The sequence below is a fragment of the Hemiscyllium ocellatum genome, chromosome 4 (genome assembly GCF_020745735.1).
Source record: "Hemiscyllium ocellatum isolate sHemOce1 chromosome 4, sHemOce1.pat.X.cur, whole genome shotgun sequence".
In the NCBI taxonomy this organism is placed as follows: Eukaryota; Metazoa; Chordata; class Chondrichthyes; order Orectolobiformes; family Hemiscylliidae; genus Hemiscyllium; species Hemiscyllium ocellatum.
This window is the reverse complement of record NC_083404.1, coordinates 38,878,310-38,901,991: the sequence shown is the minus strand read 5'-3', so window position 1 is coordinate 38,901,991 and position 23,682 is coordinate 38,878,310. Positions and strand designations below refer to the sequence as shown.

Genomic DNA, 23,682 nt, shown 5'->3' with positions numbered 1-23,682 from the left:
CTATCCTCCTATTCCTGCCCTCACTAGCTCGTAGCACTGGGAGTCATCCAGATATTACTACCTTTGAGGACCTCCTTTTTAAAATCCTATCTAACTCTCTGTAATCTCCCTTCAGAATCACAACCATTTCCCTTCTTGTGTTGTTGGTTCCAATGTGGACAATGACCTCTTGCTGACCCCTCTCCCCGTGAGAACATTCTGCACCCTCTCTGAGGCATCCTTAATCCTGGCACCAGGGGAACAACACATCATTCTGCTTTTTCTCTGCTGGCCAAAGAAACGTCTGTCTGTACCTCTGACTACAGAATCCCCGAACACAATTGATCTCTTGGAAGCCGACGTACCCCTTGTTGCATTAGAGCCAGTCTCAATATCAGAAACTTGGCCGTTTGTGCTACATTCCCCTGAGAATCCATCATCTCCTACATTTTCCAAAACAGCATACCTGTTTGAAATGGGTATATCCACAAAAGACTCCTGCACTAGGTGCCGACCTCTCTCACCCTTCCTGGAGTTAACCCATCTATGTGACTGTATCTGAGACATCCCCCCTCCTTCCTATAACTGCCATCCATCATATACGGTTGCTGTTGCAAATTCCTCATCGCTTCTATCTGTCTCTCCAACTGATCCACTCGATCTGATAAGATTTGCATCCAACAGCATTTATGGCAAATATAATCCGCGGTAACCCTTAAACTCTCTTTAAACTCCCACATCTGTCAAGAAGTACATATCACTGCAAAGCTGAAAATGTGTTGCTGGTTAAAGCGCAGCAGGTCAGGCAGCATCCAAGGAACAGGAAATTCGATGTTTCGGGCATAAGCCCTTCATCAGGAATGAGGAAAGTGTGTCCAGCAGGCTAAGATAAAAGGTATGGGGGAGGAGTGATGGTGATGTGATAGGTGGAAGGAGGTCAAGGTGAAGGTGATAGGCCGGAGTGGGGTGGGGCGGAGAGGTCAGGAAGAAAATTGCAGGTTAGGAGGGTGGTGCTGAGTTCGAGGGAGTCGACTGAGACAAGGTGGGGGAGGGGAAATGAGGAAACTGGAGAAATCTGAGTTCATCCCTTGTGGTTGGAGGGTTCCCAGGCGGAAGATGAGGCGCTCTTCCTCCAACCGTCGTGTTATGTTCTAGCGATGGAGGAGTCCAAGGACCTGCATGGCCTTGGTGGAGTGGGAGGGAGAGTTAAAGTGTTGAGCCACGGGGTGGTTGGGTAGGTTGGTCCAGGTATCCCAGAGGTGTTCCCTGAAGCGTTCCGCAAGTAGGCGGCCCATCTCCCCAATATAGAGGAGGCCACATTGGGTGCAGCGGATGCAATAGATGATGTGTGTGGAGGTGCAGGTGAATTTGTGGCGGATATGGAGGGAAGTAAGGGAGGAGGTGTGGGCGCAAGTTTTGCATTTCCTGCGGTTGCAGGGGAAGGTGCAGGGATTGGAGTATCACTGCAAAGGCCATTTTTGCTCCTTCACAATCTACAGACCCAGAAAATAACACCGTCTTAATCCTCTACAAAACACTGCACCAGGTTAAATTAATAGCTATGGCTTATATTTTAAGTTTAATCAAGAGACTTATCTCCAAAAACATAATCAAGAAAGACCCCACTGTATTCACTAATACAGCCTTTCTCTTGGACAGACTTAAAACAACAATTAACTTATCTGATTCTGTGTTGTGAACTTCACCCAAACCAGTTCCTCTAAGATTAGTTGTGAAATTTCACAGTTGTTAATTTTCCCAGATGCACTCTGATGTCCAGCAACACATAAATTCAAAAATAGCAAAGGCAGTAACTGTGCCGGTTCTCTCTCTCTCTCTCTCTCTCTCTCTCTCTCTCCCTTGCACTGTCCTCACCATGTGCTTCCTTTGTCTGCTCTTCTCTCTTTTAAACTGCTGTTGTTTTGACTTTTTTTCCCCGAAGTTCCAAAACAATGCGACAGCATATAAAACAGTAACTGCTGCTTCTGGAAATCGAGGAAATCACCTCCAACACCTAAAATACCTCAAAAAAAGGATCAGCTCTTACAGCCAGAAATTGTTCCCATCCTCCAAGAAGACACAACAACACCTCTTCATCCTCAGACTGCTCAGCAAATTTGGCATGTTCAGAAGGCCCCTCACCAATCTTTATAGAGTCATTGAGATGTACAACATGGCAACAGAGCCTTTGGTCAAACTCGTCCATACCGACCAGATATCCTAAAATAATCTAGTCCAGTTGGCCCACTCAATGCCTTCTAATCATTTACCCATCCAGATGCCTTTTAAATATTGTACAGAGGAACCCGATTATCTGAATGACACAGGCGGGGAATATTTTGTTCGGATAATCGAATGCCAGTAACACAGTTTAGCCAAGCATCGGGACCTTGTGATCTTGTCTGGATAATCTGAAATTTGGCTAATCAAATCCCGGATAATTGAGGTTCCTCTGTAACTATCCCAGCCTCCACCACTTCCTCTGGCAGCTCATTTCAGGAGGAGCTGGTGTATAGGAGAAGGATTCACATTTTTGGATCATTGGAATCTCTTTTGGAGTAGAAGTGACCTGTACAAGAAGGATGGATTGCACCTAAATTGGAAGGGGACTAATATACTGCCAGGGAAATTTGCTAGAACTGCTTGGGAGAATTTAAACTAGTAAGGTGGGGGTGGGGGGGAACCCAGGGAGATAGTGAAGAAAGAGATCGATCTGAGACAGGTACAGCTGAGAACCGAAGTGAGTCAAACAGTCAGGGTAGGGAGGGACAAGGTAGGATTAATAAATTAAACTGCATTTATTTCAATGCAAGGGGCCTAACAGGGAAGGCAGATGAACTCAGGGCATGGTTAGGAACATGGGACTGGAATATCATAGCAATTATGGAAACATGGCTCAGGGATGGGCAGGACTGGCAGCTTAATGTTCCAGGATACAAATCCTACAGGAAGGATAGAAAGGGAGGCAAGAGAGGAGGGGAAGCGGCATTTTGATAAGGGAGAGAATTACAGCTGTGCTAAGGGAGGATATTCCCGGAAATGCATCCAGGGAAGTTATTTGGGTGGAACTGAGAAATAAGAAAGGGATGATCACCTTGCTGGGATTGTATTATAAACACCCTAATAGTCAGAGGGAAACTGAGGAACAAATTTGTAATGAGATCTCAGCTATCTGTAAGAATAATAGGGGAGTTATGGTAGGGGATTCTAACTTTCCAAACATCGACTGGGACTGCCATAGTGTTAAAGGTTTAGATGGAGAGGAATTTCTTAAGTGTGTACAAGACAATTTTCTGATTCAGTATGTGGATGTACCTACTAGAGAAGATGCAAAACTTGACCTACTCTTGGGAAATAAGGCAGGGGCGGTGACTGAGCTTGGAGGGATATGGGCCGGGTGCTGGCAGATGGGACTAGATTGGGTTGGGATATCTGGTCAGCATGGATGGGTTGGACTGAAGGGTCTGTTTCCATGCTATACATCTCTATGACTTAATGACTCTATCTGCATGGGAAATCCAGAACAGGTTGTCAGTTATCGTCACTCTGAGGAATCTGACGCTCTCCACCCTCTCAGCCCTTAATGTAGTTGGGGGGGGGGGGTGTTGGGGAAGGGGGGTGGTTGTTCTCTTCCTTTCTTTCTGAATGATTAGTTCTTCAGTTTTGCCAGAGAGAGAGGGTATTCTCATTACAGACATCACAATGCCCTCTATCTTCTTTCTGAATTCTGACTCATTGTTATTTGATATTCATCCTACCACAATGGTGTCATCAGCAAACTTGTCGAAGGCATTCATTCAGAACTTTGCAACAAAGTCATTAATGAAAAGGGGGTTCAGTAAGGGGCTGAGACTGCATTCTTGGGGTCTCCAGTGTTGAGTGTGATTGTTGAGGAGATGCAATTGTCTATCTTCACTTAATGTGGCCCATGGATCAAAACGCTGAGGATCCAGTTGCAGAGAGTGCAGCCAAGACCAAAGTATCCAAGTTTTGTGACCAGCTTGGAGGGCATAATGGTGTTGAAGATGGAGCTGTAATCGATAAACAGGAGTCTGACATAAGTGTCCTTGTTGTCCAGATGTTCTCAGAATGGGTGCAGAGCTAGGGAAGTGGCATCCGCTGGAAGCAGGTACAATCAATTCCCTCCCGTTCTCATCACCATCTTACTGCTGGGCATTGCACTAAGACTAGGACACGCTCAACTTCAGGAAGCCATTATTGAACAAATTTATATTCACCTCCCTCGAAGAGAGGGCACTGTGACAAATGCTTCTCTGTAAAATTTACAACAAAAAGAAAGCAACTTGCAATTATGTGGCAAACTTAATGTTGTAAAATATCTGAAGGCACTTCACTAGAGCTATAAAAACACGTCAGACATCAGCCACTCGAGAAGCTATGAGAACAGATTATCAAAAGTGTGATCACAGGTGGAGGAACAGAGGAGTGGAGGGTGGGAATTCAGGACTTAAGAGGACAGCTATGGCTGCCAGAGGTGCAGTGGTTATAACTGAGCAGAAACAAAAGGCCAGAATTAAGTAGGCTCAGAGATCACAGAGGCTTGCAAGGCTGAGATTTCTGAGATAGGGAGAGCCATGGAAGGATTTGTAAACATAGATGAGAATTATTTAACCAACTGCCAAAGTAGGTCAGTGAGCAGAGTGATGACTGGGATATGTTATAAACAATGACATGGCCGCTAGACCTTTTAACTGAAATTTATAAAGGAAATGACCCATCAAATGTAATTATTGTCTCATTGTCTGCAGAGCAATCAAATTCCACTGAGGCCTGGTTTAATAATGAGGTCCATGGTGGAGAATGTGGTATTTACATGAACAGAGATGGCTTTGCCACTTGCAGCCTTATCCACGGATTCACGATCTGGAAATGCTGGGAATATGGAATATACTTCCAGGTGAAAGGACGCTATCATTTCTAAATTCTTTAGGAGCTATTCGTTCAGGTCATCTGAAAAAAATATTTACTCTGTGCTTTTTGAGCCAGTAAATTATATTCATTAGTCAAAGTAGAAACTTAGTTACCTCATGCTGATTGCTTGGAGAGAGTAGATCACTTGGACAGAGTCACTTGATAATGCATTCATACAGAAAAATCTGCTCCTCTACAAACAAAATAAACACGTTCAAGCCTTGTGCCATTTTAAAATTACCCAGGAGTTGGGAATCTATATGTTCCTGTTGTTTTCATCATGGCAATGCCTTAGCCAATTAGAGTCAACTTGCCAACAAATAAGAAGCCTGTTCTCTCTCTACGCAGGAGTCCTCCCCATTTCTCTCGGGGATCTGGGGTGGAGGGTGTTGCATGCAGCGGTCCTCTGCAACCGCAGATTGCAGTGGTTCATGGACTCCCAGCCCAACTGCTTGTTCTGTGGTGCTGTGGAGTCCGTGGACCACGTGTATATTGCGTGTGGGCGTTTGCACTCCCTTTTTGATTTTCTGAAAAACCTCCTCCTCTGCTTTTGGTTGCACTTCAGTCCCACGCTCCTGATCATCAGGCACCCGGTAGGAGGAGGAAGAGCAGGTCTGAAGACCTCCTCGTGGGTCTGCTCCTGGGCCTGGCCAAACTGGCCATAAACAGGTCCAGGCAGCAGGCCGTGGAGGGGATCGTGAGGGCCGACTGCCTGCCCCTCTTCCGCAGTTACGTTAGGGCCCGGGTGTCCTTGGAGAAGGAGCACGCGGTGTCCACCAACACCCTGGAGTTGTTCAGGGAGAGGTGGGCGCTGCAGGGAGTGGAGTGCATCATTTACCCCTCCAACTCTATTTTGATTTAATCCCTGCTCTCCCCTTCACTGTTTGATCACACAGCATTGCCCTTTGATGTGAAGGACACTGCTTGTCACTGGCCATTTGGGTATTTCCTTTCTTCCTGGTGGTGGAAATTTGAATAAAGATTCGTGCACCTTGTGTCTCTCACTGTGCCTCACACCTGCGCACACACACAACATGGGTGCTGGGGGAAAAAATAAGCACTACTGCAGTTAGGCGGTAGTGTGGGGGGGGTAAGAAAAAAAAAGAAGCCTGTTCTCCTGCCATAAAAATAATGCAATGTTTGAAATTTGACATTCTTGTGTTTCCCCTGATGCGTGCAAAAGGAAAGACCATGGTAACATGTTTCTCTTTTCATTAATGCGCAGAATGATTGTAAAATTAAATTTACAATTACACAGAACTAAATTGCAGGGGGGAAAGAATCATTAATATTTAAAATGACAACACCCATATTAACTCAGTTGGTGACATTGTGTCTACACTTTGTTTCATTACATTATATTTCTGTTGAACTGGTATAAGGTCATAGTATACATAATAACTCGCCAGTAACACATATTCACAGAATGATAGATGCAAGGAATATGATTATGAGACATTCTTTTAAATTCTTTTCAGTTTATAAGGGTAAGGGATGATCTAATTGAGCTGTTTAAAATGCTAATCAGTACTCATTAGGGTAAACAGAGAGAAATTATTTCCTCTCATATAGGAGATTTTTCTTACATTCTTCCATGGGATGTCGGTACTGCTGGATGGTCCAGCATTTGTTGTCTGTTTCTATTTGCCCTGAAGAAAATGGCAGTGCACTGTTTTCTTGGATTGCTGCAGCTCTGGTGTGGAGGGATGCCCAGAGTGCTGTTAGGGAGGGCATTCCAGGGTTATGACCCAATGACCCAATGACAGTGAAGGAACAGTGATATATTTTCAAGTCAGGATGATGAGATATTCAAAGGGGAACTTGCAGGTAGTGGTTCCATATATTTATTGGTTAGAAGGATTTGCAAATTTGGAAGGTATCTTTGAATAAGGCTCAGTGAGTTACCTCAGTGCACCTTCTGCCCAATAAGGCATGATTTGAATATCCAAAATATAACCTAACATATATTTATTTTATTTCAGACAAAGGGATCAGTGCAAGTATCCGAAGTGACTCTGATGGAGAATAAATTGAGTATTTTCTCAATGATTTATGCATCCTCAGCATCTGAACTTAAGATATCGAACAAGAGCATTCTTATTAGTGTAGGCCATCTTACTCTATTGCATTATGACTGCTAAACATTCAACTATTTACATTCATGCTGTTGATTTGAAAGATTTGCAGAAATTTAACATGGTCATTTTCAGATGATCAAGAGTGATAGAATTTGTATCTGTAATTTAGATATCATTGCATTATAAAAGGTCTTGTGACACAGTGGGTAGTGTCTCTGTCTCCAAACGAGACATTCAAGGTTAAGGTCCTACTCCAGGACTTGATGGCCAAGGAATGTGTATTTGTAACATTGCCGAACAGGTTGAGTATCAACTGGTAAATCTTTTCACACAGAACATTGACTAAGAGTGGGAGTAATTCCCGACCAGCCATGTGTTGGATTACAATTCGAGCTTATATTTTCACTATCCATAGTTCCAAAATGCACATAAAAGTGAATGAAGCCACAGTATTTCACGGGGCCTATTGGGTAGACCTTGGGTAAGGATCAGATGGTACTATTGATGTCATTGGCCATCCCTCGCAGACAAGGATGATTCTCTTCCATTCTCAGGGTGAGTCTGTAGGTGGCTGTACAGTTCCATGCAGCTTCTGCAGACTCTGCCACACTTGGGGCAAAAGGTGGTCATGGGAAGGGGTGGGTGGGGGAATGGTGTGGCAGCACACTCCTTAACGTTGTTTTCGCCTGGCTTCTGCTTCTTCCCGATGGCAAGTCTCAAGGAGCAACTTCCCGGATGCTCCTCCTCTTGCACCAGTGATGCCCAAGTGTCAGGGGGAATACCGCACTTCCCCAGTGAGTCCATGTGGGTAGCCCTGAAGTGTTTTCCTTGTCCACCTGGGGCTCGCCTGCCATTTCACCCGGGGGTAGAGCGCCTGCTTTGGAGACTGTCATGTTGAACAAGTGGATGATGTGCCCTGCCCATCACAGCTGATCAAGGGTAGTCAGTGCCTCAATTCTGGGGATGTTGGCCTAGTCAAAGACGCTGGTGTGGATGCATCTGTGTTCCCAGTGGATTCACAGGATCTTGTGCAGGCAGTGTAGCTGGTACTGCCCTCACGCTTGAGGTGAGCTTTGTAGACCGTCTTTGTCTTGGAACCATAGAGGAGGGTGCAAGTTTCCAATGTGACTCTGATGGAGAATAAATTGAGTGTTTTCTCAATGATTTGTGCATTAATATACACAGCTCTGTATATTATAAGCTTGCTGTTGGATCTGCTGTTGTTGCCTCAACTGTCCTTATCCTCAGTTGGCTGAAGGCTGCACTAGCACACTGGTGGCAAAAATGGATCACTTCATCAATAACTTCAGTCACTTGTCAGTCTGCCTTTTCTTTTCCGAGCGTGGTTTCTGTTTTACATTCAGAAGTGCCACGTGCTTCAGGCTTATTAGTTCTAGGATCTCCTGATCATCTCTTCAAACCAATCTTGGAGTTTCCTGGGTAAGTGACTGACCAGATTTTTGCAGGCATTGATGATGGTTGTCTTGAGGGCAGAGCAGAGACTGTTGGAAACCTGCCCAGGGTTGCCAGGTTTGTGGAGAGGAACTGATTGTATTAGGATATCTTTTCTGAGTCATGGAGTGCCTCAAAGTTGAATTCTTGCGGCACTGCTTCTGTTGACACGGCTGTGGCAGGGCTATATTTATGATGATCCTGGCTCGAATCAGGCAAAGGTCTTCCCTGCAGTTGTCAGCTCCTGTCATGGCGTGGGTGATTCTAATGTCTTTCCGATCCCTTGCTCAGATGATGACATAGTCAAGGAGCTGCCAGTGTTTGGAGCATTGTCTTGTATTTGTCCCTTCGGCAGAACAGTGTGTTGTTGATGAGGAAGTTGTGGTCATGGCATTTGGTCAGGAGCAGGGTGCCATTGGAGTTTTACTTCCATACTTCCTCTTTCCCAATTACATCGCTCCCAAAAGTCAACACTTCTGCTGACTCTGGATTGACGTCGCCAAGCAAGGTTAGTTCACAGCTGCAGGGAACCATGAGAGAGATTGGAGTAGAATTCCTCCTTGTGCTCAGCTGCTGCATCAAGCGTTGGTAAATATACACTGAATACTCTTGTATACCGGTTCCAAGCAAGGGTGAGTCGGAGTGTCAGGAGGTGTTCATTTATTCAGCAGAGGCAGTCTTTGAGTTGGTCCACCAGTTCATTTTTGATGGCAAAGCCAACACCATGGATGCGGCGTTGTTCATCGGCCATTCCTTTCCAGAAAAAGGTGTAGCCATCACCTTGCTCACTGAGTTGTCTTTCTGCCGGGTTTCACTCAGGACAGTGATGTCAATATCATAGTGCCCGGCAATGATGGAGGAGCAGCGTTCCAGTCTGTCACTGGTGGCACTCTTCATAATGGTCATGATATTCCAGGTCCCTAACTTCATCCTGAGTTGTGGAAAATGCCTGTGTGTGAGTTCGTTTAATATGGGGAAACCACTGCACACCAGCTACCACACAGGCTTAGCAGTGTAAGGTCTTGGTGCAGTGGTGAGGGGAGTCCAAGACAACTGAAGACCAGACACTCCTGTTTGGCCTCAGATTGCCTGCAGCTGAGTGCAGACAAACAGTTCGGTCTGGGTAGTGCCTTCCACTGAGGCAGTGCAAGGTCTGAGGTGAGGAGACTGGAAGGCTGGGAGAAGATGAGATGGACAGCGTGGTCCCCACCATTGTACTTATCACGTGCTGGTCACTCTCAACGTGTGATTGTGAAATTATTCGGCAGGGGGTGGGAGGAATTTATAAAAACACTAAACTGGGCCGGGGTTTATAAAATCACTGAACTGTGGGGTGAATAGTTTATAAAATTACTGAGGTGGCATACGTTTATATGAAAATTGGGCTGGGAGGGTATTATAAAATTTCTGGTCTCAAGTGTTTATAAAAGTGCTGAACTAGGTGGGGAGATTATGTAAACACTGGGCTTTTGTTTATAGCACGATCAGCACGGAAGCCTAGGACGTGGGCCCAGCTGGAGCTGTTGCAAATCTTGGTGATAGCCACAGTGCAGGGGTTAATAAACACACTAAAAACACTGGGCTGGGTGGGTTATATAAACTCAGGGCTGGCAGAAGTGTTATAAAATTACTACGTGGCTATATAAACACAGCGCTGGGAGTAGGGGAGCGTTACAAACACTCGCTGTTTCAGAAGGGGCCAAGCAGATGTTTAACTGCCCTCTGATCCCGGCTGTAGGATCCCCCAGGTAGACTCTGAGCTGCAGTAAGCCAGCTCCCATCGGTGGTCCACCCCAATAACAACATGGGTGGTTTGCCGACCTATCTCCATGTGCTACCTCTCATGGATTGATGGCACTGAGGGGTTTGACCAGTCTAAGGGCGAAAAATAGAAGAAATATTGTTGAGTTCTATCGATGACTTTTTGTTTGTTTGTCGTGTGGATTAATAACCCAGAATTAACAGATGGGGATAACCAGGAACCAATCTGCAGGGATAATATTTCACTGAGTGAGTGGTTAATCAGTGTAAGTGGGCTCTGAGGGAGACAGTGGGAATACTGATTCAGTCAGATGCAAATTAGAGAGATTTCCCTGAGAAAAGTACACTTTGGGAAGGGGATTTGAGTAATTTGTGAAATATCATGTGGTAATTGGAGGTGTCTCAGGAGGAACAGAGGAACACACGTTTCCAAAGCTGTTTGACACAGGGGGTTTTCCTCATGTTGGCCTCTGTTACAGACTCACTGGCAGATATTTATCATTATGGTCACTCCATTATGACTGTATTATGATAGTGCAGGTTGGTGGAGGGTGAACTAGATAGATTTTGGTCTTTTATTGGACAATAATCTCTGTGTTGCTATCTGTTTGTCCCCAGAATGCCTTACTGGTAGGAATTAGCCCCATCTTCAACTGCTCGGATTTACAACCTGATGATTCTATTCCGAGCCACAAAAAGGGTAAGCAGAATTTTAGAAAAGCTTCAGGTAAGGACAACCTATTCCAAACAAAGGATCAACGTAAATGTAGTTTCTCCAGGGAAAATCATAGAATGGTGTTATGGACTCACCCAGACCACTCAAAACAGTCCTAAGTTGGCAGCCTAGACCATAATTTTGTTCTTTGTTTCAGTAAGTGTACAGTGAAAATTACCCAGAGTAAGTTAGCTATGTTGACTACCAGGTTTTAAAACAGACAAAAATTAATTGACAAAATTATGGAAAGAAACACAAAGAACAGAAGATAGATTACCCACAGAACTCAGTCTATCCAAAAATAGACTAAATTATGCTGTTCTGAAAATACACAACAGTCCCAATAAACAAGCCCCTTAAACATAGAGTAAAACTGAAACAGAGGCTTACAGGTCAAAGTTAAAAGGGCAGAAGGAGAGAGAATTCAGCAACCTGTTACACACACAGCTCCTGCTGCACTGCCTCAAACAAGACTCCAGCTTCCAGGACTAATCACTCCCCTTTTCTCCTACAAGTTACTTCTAAAACAAGAAAGCTTTGGCCTAAAGCCTCATCTCTCTCAGTAAACCCCTTCGTTTCTGTACCAAACCAGTCGTTTCAGAGCCTGGCTGTTTCACGACCCCTCTGAAAAAAATCCAAGGACACAGTATCCTTGAGAAGAGGCAGAGCTTTTAGAAAAAAGTATCAGTCTTGTATCACCTCCCCCCTTCAAAACATGAATCATCAATATCCAAAGATGGCTTCATTTTTAAAATGCCTGAAGAAAATTGGTTAGTACTCTAAAGCACACATATACGCTACCCTGACTATACACATTCAAACAAGCACAACCACATTCCAATTCAGGCTGTCACACACCTGCCACCTCATGCCTCCCTATCTCATTTGAGTCTTGACAATGCATCGGCAATGACGTTTTCATGACCTGCCACAGGCACAATTGTCAAACTGAATGGCAGCAACAACAAGCTCCATCTAAACAGTCTGGCATTTTTGTCCTTAAATTTCTCCTCAAATGTCAATGGGTTATGATCAGTTTATATAATTGTCTCAGATGCATTGCAGCTAATACAAACACTGAAATGTTGTAATGCCAACACGAAGCTCAGTCTCTTTCTGAACTGTTGAATATTTCTGTTGATGAATGTTCAATTCCCTGGAAAAATACTCAATGCGTTTTTATCCTTTCGTCATCCTCCTGCAGGAGCACCACACCAACATCCACATCACTGGCATTGATAGCCACCTTGAAAGGCTTTGCATAATCAGGTGTGGCTAATGTTGGGATAATGGTTAACACCATTTTTAGGCTGTCAAACACCTTTTGACAGTCCGCTATCCACTGAAACTTCTTACCCTTTTTTGAACAATTCGGTGAGTGGAGCAGCCACACTGCTATCATTCGGCACAAACTTTTGGTAAAATCCACTCAATCCCAAGTACTGCTCTTTTCATCAACAATGTGGGAATTTCCCCAATTACTTTTGTTTTCACATCCCATGGGGCTATTTGTCCATGTCCAATAACATGGCCCAGCAAGGTGACTTGGGCTTTGGCAAATCCACTTTTAGCCAGGTTTATCACCAAGCCTGCCTTCTGAAGTTGATGGAACAAGCCTGATAAATGGTATAAATGCTCCTTCCATGAGTGACTAAAAATCACCAGGTCATCAATGTACACCACACAATTGGGTAATCCGGCAATGATCTTATTACTAAGTCTCTGAAATGTGGCTGGAGCATTTTTCATACCAAATGGCATGATTTTGAACTGATACAGTCCATTTGGTATTACGAAAGCTGAAAATGCCTTTGCTGTCTCTGACAGAGATACTTGTCAGTAGCATCTGTGCAAGGCCAATTTAGAAATGTAAGTTACTTGTCCCACATTTTTGACACAGTCCTCCAACCGTAGAATTGAATATGCATCAGTCTTTGTAACAGCACTGGCTTTTCGATAGTCCACACATAGCCGTTGGGTACCATCTGGCTTTGGCACCATGACTATGGATGTGCTCCAATCACTGTAACTCATTTCAATTATGCCATCTTGGAGCATGCGTTCTATCTCCTTCTGAACCTGTGCCAACTTTAGAGGGTTATGCCTATAAGGATGTTTCTTAATTGGAAGAGCATCTCCTACATCTATACCATGCACAATTAGGTTAGTACTTCCCACTTTATTTCCGCATATCTCCCCATGTGACTGTAATAACTTTTTCAGGCCATTTTGATTTTCTTGTGGGAGGTAACTTAATAATTCTGAATGTCTAATTCAGAATCCTCAAAACTTAGTTCTTCCTTCTGTGCTGTAATCATTCTGTGCTGTAATCATTCTGTGTTGTAATCATTAACACCTTCTCCTCTTGCTTTCCTTCCCTGTCAAAATACTTGTTGAGCATATTCACATGACACATCTGTGAAATTCCTTCCTGCCTGGAGTCCCTATCAAGCAGTTTACCTCACTCAATTTCCCCTCGATTTCATAAGGTCCACTAAACCTTGCTTTTAAAGGTTCACCTATTACTGGAAGTAACACCAATACCTTATCCCCAGTGGGACAATTGCGAATTTGTGATTTCTTATCCACTTTTTGTTTCATTATATGCTGCAATACTTTTAAATGCTGTCTAGCCAGGTCCCCAGCTCGATTTAGTCCTTCTCTAAAATGGGTGGTCTCTGAATTCTGACTTAAATTTCTCCTGAATCAATTTTAACAGTCCTCTTACTTCATGCCCAAAAATTAATTCAAATGAATTGAATTTGGTCGACTCATTTGGTGCATCACTGATTGCAAAAAGCACAAATGGAACTCCCTTAATCCCAGTCATTCGGATAGTCCTGACTATAAGCTCTCAACATGGTCTTTAGTGTTTAATGCCATCTCTCTAGCACTCCCTGTGATTTTGGATGCAGTAGATTTAAATTGTTCTATTCCTAAGCTGTCCATACCCTCCTTGGATAGTTTGGATGTGAAGTTTGACCCTTGATCTGACTGGTTGTCTGTATCTGGCAAAAAATTTGAGTAATTCTTCTACAACCCTTTTAGCTGTGATATTGCATAATGGGACTACCTCAGGAAATCTAGTAGATGCATTGAATATTGTCAATAAATACTTATTCCCACTTTTTGTTTGAGGTAGGGGACCCCCACAATCAATCAAAACTCTCATGAAAGGTTCCTCAAATGTTGGAATAAGTATTAAAGGTGCAGGTTTTATTACTGCCTGTGGTTTTCTGATTAGCTGACAAGTATGACACATTTGGCAAAATTCAACTACATCCTTGTGTAGCCCAGACTAGTAAAACTGTCTTTGTATTTTAGCCTGTGTTTTCCTCATTTCTAAATGACCTCCAAGTAGTAGCTCACTAGGGTGCCACTCACAGCACCTCCCTACTGGCAAAACAATTTGATGAACATCTGCCCATTTCTCACCTGCTTAAATGTGTGATGGTTCCTCACTAAGACATCATTTGTTAAATAATAACACACGGGATGCATGCACTCTCCTTTTCTGTATATGCCTTTTGATACAACTGCTTTAAGTTCTCGTCTTTCTCTTACAACTCAATAAGCTTAGCAGAGCTAAAGAAACTTGTATGCTTACCTATTTGCTCCTGCTCTGTCCCACATCTGATCAAGAAAAGTCTTTGACAAAGCTATTTCAGCTTCCTTATCTGTGCTTTTTGATCGCTCCTGTTTCAGTTTCTGACTCTGCAATCTCATTAAGACACAATCTGGGAAGATTCCTGAGTAAACGTCCTACATTGCTTCAGTTGCCTGTGTCTCCACTGGCTTTTCAGCTAGAGTAGGCAGCACACTTACCGGTGAATCAGCTATATCATTTGCAAGGACAAATTATATTCCTGGAGCTAAGAGTTTGTCCAGTACTCCTACCACGAATTATCCACTCTTTTCTGGACACTCTAGCCTCACTTTACATAACTGAGTGCTTTTTGTCTCACCACGAATTCCTTTTACCAGTACCTTTGCTGGCAATAGTCCTTCAGGAGTACATATCTCCTCATTCTTCAGCATCAGAGACTAAGAGGATCCTGTGTCCTTAATATTGTAACCTCATTGCCTGCTACTCCTGGCCTATTTGAATATTTACCCTTGCATGTATACTTTTTTTAATACAAATCAGGCATGTCCTCCTTTACCAACTTCTGACCATCTTGTATAATTTTAGATTAGATTAGATTACTTACAGTGTGGAAACAGGCCCTTCGGCCCAACAAGTCCACACCGACCCGCCGAAGCGCAACCCACCCATACCCCAACATTTACCTCTTACCTAACACTACGGGCAGTTTAGCATGGCCAATTCACCTGACCCACACACCTTTGGACTGTGGGAGGAAACCGGAGCACCTGGAGGAAACCCACGCAGACATGGGGAGAACGTGCAAACTCCACACAGTCAGTCGCCTGAGTCAGGAACTGAACCTGGGTCTCCGGCGCTGTGAGACAGCAGTGCTAACCACTGTGCCACCGTGCCGCCCACTCTGAGGCAGCTGTCTATGCTTTTTGTTACCAGTCCAAAAAAACTCACAGGCTTGTCCTATTTTCCTACATCTGACTGTCTCCTAGCCCTCCAACACTGATTTCATGTGGCCCATTTTATTACAATGAAAACACCAGAGCTTTTTACCTTCTTTATCCCCTTCAAGGGCTTCCTTTTTATGTTGTGCTAAGTTATCCTTATGATCTTCACTGAGATCTACCTTTCCCTTTCCACGTGAGGATTTCTCTTTGCCCCAATGTCTATCCCTTGTGGACTGAAATTGATTCTGGAAGCCAAGCTGGTTTTATGGACCAGCTCATAACCATCTGCCACTTCAGCTGCTAATCTTGCCATTTTAACTCCCTGCTCTTCCTCATGAGTTTGTGCTGTTTCAGGCAGTACATTTTTGAATTCCTCCAAAATAATTACCTCTGTAAGGGCAGTGTAGATTTGCTCTATTTTTAAAGAGCATCCATCTATTGAAATTACTCTGTTTGATCCTTTCAAACTCAATATAGGTTTGACCAGAGTCCCTCCTTAGATTCCTGAAACGTTGTCTATAGGCTTTTGGTACAAGCTGAGAAGCACTTAAGATGGCTTTTTTTCACCTCCTTATACTCCCCAGAGATCTCCTCTGATAGTGATGTGAGGACCTCACTAGCCCTACCAACAAGTTTTGTTTGGATCAACAAAGCTCACATGGTCACTGGCCACTGCATTTGTTTAGCCACCTTTTTCAAATGAGATGAAAAATGCTTCCACATACTTCTCATCAAATTTAGGCAAAGCTTGAACATACTTAAACAGTTTCTCATCAGGCTTTGGCCCACCATGGGTATGCTCATCTCCACTCTCTTCCTTCCTAGATTTGCCTTCAGCCTTCATCACTAGCCTTTTAAGCTGGCTTTCCTTTCTGTCAGTTTTTGAAGTTCAAACTCTCTCTCTTTCTTTCTCTTCTGATAAAGCCATTCAATCTTTTTCTTTCTCTTCTGCTTCTAACCATAAGTCAAACTGTTTCATTTCTGCTGCCCTTTCCTTATCTCTCACCTCCAACTCATTTGCAATTTAATTCTTGCCACTTTTACAGATCCTGATGGTGTTTCAAGGACATTTAAATGCTGAGCTACTGCTGAAATCATCACATCTTTCCTCACATTAGAAGGTAGCTTCAATCCTCTTGTCTACCAACTCCTACAGCTTGGTTTTATTCACCTTCTGTAAAACTTCCAAAGTCTACCTCCAGAAAACTCTTGGTGACTGAAAGAGCCATTACCATCCCAAGCTTTGTCTACCCAACCAAACCAACACCTGAAATAAAGACACTAGCACCTATCAATCACTGTTTAAATCCCACAAAGAGCCCCCAGTCTGTTATGGACTAGGCCAAACCACTCAAAACATTCTTAAGCATCAGCCCCCGACCATAACTTTGCAATTTGTTTCGGTATAATGTACAATGAAAATTACCCAGAGTAAGTTAGCTAGGTTGACTACTAGGTTTTAAAACAAACAAAAATTTAATCACAAAATTATGGAATGAAGCTTATCAAGTTTTCAACCATTAGAAATGGATTCTCTGCTCCGGTGCTCTCCTTGAATGCACACTCTTTCAATCTCTTCCATACAGCTTGTATTGTCTCTCCTTATTCTTCTCGCCAATGTGTTTCACCTCACACTTTTCTGAGTTACATTATATTTATGTATCCACCATTCAAGCAGTCTATGTCCTATTAAGGATTGTTACCACATTTCTGATTGTTTACTGTACTTCCATGTTTCATGCCATCTGCAAGTTTCAAAATTATGCTCTTTAGCCCTAAGTCTAAGTCATTTATGTTTATCATAGCAGCAGTGGTCGATTTGCTGAACCATGGAGATTTCATCTGTGAGGAGAAAGTGAGGACTGCAGATCCTGGAGATAGAGTCGAGAGTGTGGTGCTGGAAAAGCACAGCAGGTCAGGCAGCATCCGAGGACAGGAGAGTCGACATTTCGGGCATAAGCAGCCATTCCCCTAATGAAGGGCTTATGTCCAAAACATTGATTTTCCTGTTCCTTGGATGCTGCCTGACCTGCTACACTTTTCCAGCACCACAGGTTTCATCTATGTCTTCCTTCCAGTCTGAAAAGAAGTCATTCACAACTGTGTTTTCTATGCCTTTGTATCTGTGTTGCATTGTCCCCATTCTCTGGACTTCACTTTGACTAACAATCCTGAAGGGTAATAAGTGCCTATGTTGCTGTCATCCATTCTCTCTGCTGCCTCATCAAAAAACACAGTCATCTTAGTCAAAAATGAATGGCCTCAACAAACCTTTAATAATTTGCACTTTACCAAGTTAATATTTAATTTTTCTTCCCGATTATTGTTTCTAAAAACATCCTCACCACTGACATTAAACTAAACTACCTTTAATTGCCAGATTTCCCCTTTACACTGGGAAACAGAGTGTAGTTGTCATCTCCCAATCTTAGGGCCGGGGGCCTGGGTTCAAAAAACAAAGAACAATACAGCACAGAAACAGGCCACTCTGGCACTGACACGTTTTGCTCTTCTATACTAAAACTGTCTCTACTTATAGGGTTCATACCCCTCTATTCCTTTCCTCATCATGTATTTGTCCAGGTGCTTCTTGAATGCTGCGATCACCTCCTCTGGCAGCACATTCCAGGCACTCACCACCCTTTGTGTGAAAAATGTGCCTTGCACATCTCTTTTAAACTTGTCCCCTCACACCTCGATCCTGTGTCCTCTAATAATTGACCCATCCACCTTGGGAAAAGCCTCATACTTTCCACTCTATCCATGCCATTCACAATCTTATAAACCTCTATCCGGTCGCCCCTCAACATCCTGCATTCCAGTGAAAACAAACCCAGTCTAGCCAACTTTTCTTCATCTTTAAAATCCCTCCTACCAGGCAACATATGGTTAAATCCTTTCTGTACTCTCTCCAGAGCATCCACATCATTCTGGTAGTGTGATGAGCAGAACTCTACATAATATTCCAAGTGTGGCCTAACTAAAGTTCTATAAAGCTGCAGCATTACTTGCCTATCCTTATACTCAATGCCTGTTCCAATGAAGGCAAGCATTCCATAAGCCTTTTCTACTACCTTAGCTATGTGCTGCCACCTTCAGTGATCTGTGCACCGACACACTCAAATCCCCCTGCATATCAATACACATAAGGTCTCTGCCATTCACTGTATAATTTCCACCTATACTTGACCTTCCAAAATGCATCACCTCGCATTTGTTCAGATTAAAGTCCACCTGCCATTTTTGTGCCCATGCCTCTAACTGATCTATATCCTGCTGTATCCTCTGACAATCCTCCTCACTATCTACAATTCCACCAATCTTTGTATCATCCGCAAACTTACTAGTTAGACCAGCCACGTTTTCCTCCAAATCATTTACACAGATCACAAACAGCAGAAGTCCCAGCACTGATCCCTGTGGAACGCCACTAATCGTAGCCCTCCAATCTGAAAATCATCCTTCCACCATAAATCTCTGTCTCCTATGACTAAGCTATTTCTGTGTCCATCTTGCCAGCTCGCACCTGATACCATGTGACTTCACCCTTTGTACCAGTCTGCCATGAGAGACCTTGTTAAAGGCTTTACTGAAGTCCACGTAGACAACATCAGCTGCTTTTCCCTCAACAATCATCTTTGTCACATCCTCAAAAAACTTGATTAAGTTAGTGAGGCATGATTTTTCCCCGCACACAGCCATGCTGTTTATCACTAATTAGTCTATTTGCTTCCAAATGCATATAGATCTTGTCTAGATTAGATTAGACTATTTACAGTGTGGAAACAGGCACTTCGGCCCAACAAGTGTACACCAACCCACAGAAGCGCAACCCACCGAGACCCATTCATTTACCCCTTCATCTAACACTACGGGCAATTTTGCTTGGCGAATTCACCTAACCGGCACATTTTTGGATTGTGGGAGGAAACGGGAGCACCCGGAGAAAACCCACACAGACACGGGGAGAATGTGCAAACTCCATACAGAGAGTCGCCTGAGGCAGGAATTGAACCTGGCTCTCTGGCGCTGTGAGGGAGCAGTGCTAACCACTGTGCCACCGTGCCGCCCTCTGTCGGAATCTTTTCCAATAACGTCCCTACCACCAATGTAAGACTGACTCACAGGCCTGTAATTTTCAGGATTACCACTGCTATCCTTCTTAAACATTGGAACAACATTGGCTGTTCAAGTCCCAACTGCTCCTGATATGCATTATAAAACATCTGAACAAGTTGGTTAAAAATATTTACAAGCACCAAAATAGGCCAATCAGTCCAATCAGTCCATGCCAGTGTTTATGGTCCATTCAAGCAAGCTCCAACTTTTGTTTTCATTTAAATCCACCATTGTATTCCTTTCTCCCTTACCTAGCTTCCATTTAAATACATCATGTTTGAACAATGAAGTAACATTTACAGTCCTCCTGTTCCTGTACCTAAGGAGGATTAGAAGTTTAAGTTAGTGCTTTGCAGTTTCTAACCTTACTTCCCTGATTAATAGGAGGCCTGAAGAAGGGCTTATGCCCGAAATGTCGATTCTCCTGTTCCTTGGATGCTGCCTGACCAGCTGTGCTTTTCCAGCAACACATTTTCAGCTTCTTCCCTGATTAATAGTCGAGAGTGTGGTGCTGGAAAAGCACAAAGGGTCAGGCAGCATCCGAAGAGCAGGAGAGTCAACGTTTCGGGCATAAGTCCCCATTCCTGATGAAGGGCTTATGTCAGAAATGTCAATTCTCCTGCTCCTCAGGATGCTGCCTGACCCTTTGTGCTTTTCCAGCATCACTCTCTCAACTCTGATCTCCAGCATCTGCAGTCCTCACTTTCTCCTAGGTTCCTTCATTAATATCCAGCTCTCCTTTCCGGAGTGGGTGAGTTCTCCATTTTAATTCCTGACAGCCTCTCTGGTGCCTCCTCCTCTTTATCCAAAGTGATCACATTCAGTTTCCCAGAAACTTCTTGTATATCATGGCTTAGGCAATGTCATCTTCCTTGGTTAAGACCAATGCAGAGTAGCTGTAAAACCTAATGAATAGTCAATGTTTTGTTTCATTAACCAGTGGACAGGAATGGAATATACTGGCCAACGTTTGCCTCTACTAGTAACAATGCACCGAATAATCCACACGATAGCTTGACATCTGACCCTGCAATCAGTGGACAAATGATCATAGAGAGTAAGTAAAAAAAAACCCTGACTTTGTCTGAACTGAATTGTGGATATAATTGATCAGCAGGGGATAGAAATATTTTTTGCCTATGTAACATTTCAAATGATTAATGAAGGATTTTTGAGTTGTTAAAGTGAAATACATTATACCAATGGAAAGATGATATAACTGGGTGAAGTGTGGGTCTTTAGACACATGATGGCAGCTTCATAAAGAATCAAAAGATACACACATTCAAGAAAAGTAAAGGAAGATCCCACACCCAGTGCAGTTGATACAGTGACATCCTATAACATGCATTTTGAGCAAAGCTTTGCCTGATGAGAATGTGTAACTGGTAAAAAGATGTTTACCATTCAAACTATTTACAGATCATTTCCATCTTTCTCTTGTGGAATTAATAATCCAAGAAATCACTGCCACTGGGGGTAGTTTGAGAATTAGGAGTCAGTTTAAACAAAACTCTTAATAAAAAGCAGAACACAAAGCTATCAGATTGTTGGAAAAACCCAGCTGTTCCTCTAAAATCCTCTTTATGAAATGAGATTGCTGCTTTTAGCCAATATTAGGCTCTCATCAGACATCTACCTACCTGCTCTCTGAAACAGCCCAGCAGACCCCAGAGTAATTGGCAACTAGGATTTGGAATGAATACTTTTCCATACAGTGGCGAATTTAATTAAATGATGCAGCTGAATTTGCATTTTGAAAGAGTAAGCTAGTGTGGTATTCTTGCACTAGCCAACACCAAACCGGAAAAGCTGAACTTATGATCCTGTTTAGCCTGGGAAATACTTATATGTACATGGGATTCTGTGCAGGAAAGATGAAGGAGATCATGTGTCGTGACTGCAGCAAAAGGATATTTGCTGAGATTGTCAGTTGCATACTGAGTTCATGATGCAGTGAGCTAGTGTGCCCATTGAACTAGTGAGTCAGTGCGCCAAGTCAGATTTTTGTATAAATTTGAAGGAAACACTATTGGGCATTGAAGGTGTGCGTCATCTTTAAGTTTGTGAGATATTTGAAACTGAGACATTTGCTGTTTTGTTCTTTCTGAGGAAACTAATGATATACTTTCCTTTATTTGAAGATACAACTTTTGTTGGATTCAAGGGCACATGTTCCAACAAATTGAATGTTATGTTTATCACTAATCCAAGGAATGTGGATTTTCAGCATCCCATTCTCGTGAAGGGAATCACTATTGTGGACAGTGAGGAGCGAGGCAAAGTCTTCATACACAGACCTAATGTGGCGTGAGTTATTGTGAAACTGAAATCAGCAATAATTTCAGAACTGATTTACTAAACATTAACAGGTGTTTGTGTGCTGGCCTCAGTCATGAATGCTTGTTTTCTCATGCTGCATATAAAGAAGGTGTAAATATTGATCTCTTCACCAGGAAATTGCACACTTTTACCACACTGACTACAGTCCCAACCCCCATACATTTAAAGGCCTTTAATGTTGCTTAGAAAGACAGGAAGTAGAAATTCATCTCAGACAATGCTGTCCCATCTCCTATTATAAACAACATCTGATCTTTAATTCCATTGACCCCAATGAAGCTGAATAACACGCCATGCAAAGAACATGCATCTCATGCAAAGCCATCTGCTCCTCAAACTGAGCAGAAATCTCCAACCTTGTGTATATAAAATCTTCAACACGGTCATGTTTCAGTTGAGCACACTCAACTCCCAGTATGAAGATTGGACTCAATTGGGTATACTGTGTGCTGTAATGATTCTATTCTGCAATGGGTTTCAGTCCCTCTACAGGGATTTAAGTACAATATTTCGGCTTATTTTGAGGAGTGCAGCAATGTCAGAGGTGAGACATTCAACCAAGGCCCATTAGTCCTCTCATGTGGACATCAGGAGAGTTCTCTTCAAGGTCTGGCAGCAATATTTACGTCTCAATCAGCATCTCAAAAAACAGACTATGTGGTCATTGCTTTGTATAAATTGACTGCCATGTTTTCTACAATACAGCAGTGATTACACTTCTAAAATACTTAATTGGTTCAAAAGCTCTTTGGGACATTGTGTTATTGTGAAAATTACCAAAAACATATCACTGCCAACAATGCTTGAAATACAGGTTTGCAGAGAGTGCACATGAAAACTAAAGTTCTTCACACAGGCATTTGTGTTTGACATAGAGTGTGTGCGCGTGTGTGTGTGTGTGTTCATAAATATGTGTATATGTGTGTGTGTGCACGTGTGAAAATGTGTACATATATGTGTGCACGAATATGTCCATGCATGCATTGGTTTGTGAATGTGTGTCTGTGTTTATAATATATTTTTGTGTGTTTGTGAATGTACTTACATGCACATATTGGTTGTGAATACAGTAGCACCTCGACATACGAACGACCCTGTTCACAAACAAATCAGTTTATGAACAGGATTGTAAGTAAAATTTTGCTTCAAAGTAAGTATGAAATTCAAGGTACGAACGAAGGTACGAACGCAAATAGCCTGTGGTTTCATGGTCATTGTTCTGCTTTTCTACGCGTGCTTTGAACGCAAAAGCTCTCGGGCCCCGCGTGATCTCATTCAGTTAGTCTTTGGCGCATGCGCTGTGAACATCCAACGTCCAAGCATTCTTATGCTTTTTTTTTGTTTTTTGCATTAAATTAGCCCTCATTATGGCTCCCAAGAAAGTGAAAAGTGGTAGTGTTAGTGGTATTAAGAAACCTAAACGTATTACTATAGAAATGAAGAAGGAAATAACAGCTAAACACGAGAATGGTGCTCGCATATCTGATCTCGTTATGCAGTATGACATGGCGAAATCGACTATCTGTACTATCCTAAAGAACAAAGAGGCACTAAAGGCAGCTGATGTGGCTAAAGGAGTGACTATTTTAACAAAGCAAAGGCCTAAATTGTTAGACGAGGTTGAAAAATTATTATTAGTTTGGATAAATCAAAAAGAGCTTGCTGGAGATAGTGTTAATGAGACTATAATCTGCAAGAAGGCTCTACACATACACCGTGATTTGTTGGCGACACCGCCGAGTACAAGTACTGCTC

General features: G+C 42.9%; 1 protein-coding gene across 1 annotated transcript in view; it reads left to right on the top strand.

The window, feature by feature from the left end:
- The window catches only part of pkhd1l1.1 (PKHD1 like 1, tandem duplicate 1), a 246,772-nt gene that overhangs the window by 193,996 nt on the left and 29,094 nt on the right, over positions 1 to 23,682 (top strand). The window contains 5 exon segments of the mRNA XM_060823999.1: positions 4,749 to 4,897; positions 6,894 to 7,016; positions 10,821 to 10,929; positions 20,525 to 20,641; positions 21,729 to 21,894. Coding sequence (XP_060679982.1) covers positions 4,749 to 4,897; positions 6,894 to 7,016; positions 10,821 to 10,929; positions 20,525 to 20,641; positions 21,729 to 21,894 — 664 coding nt within the window.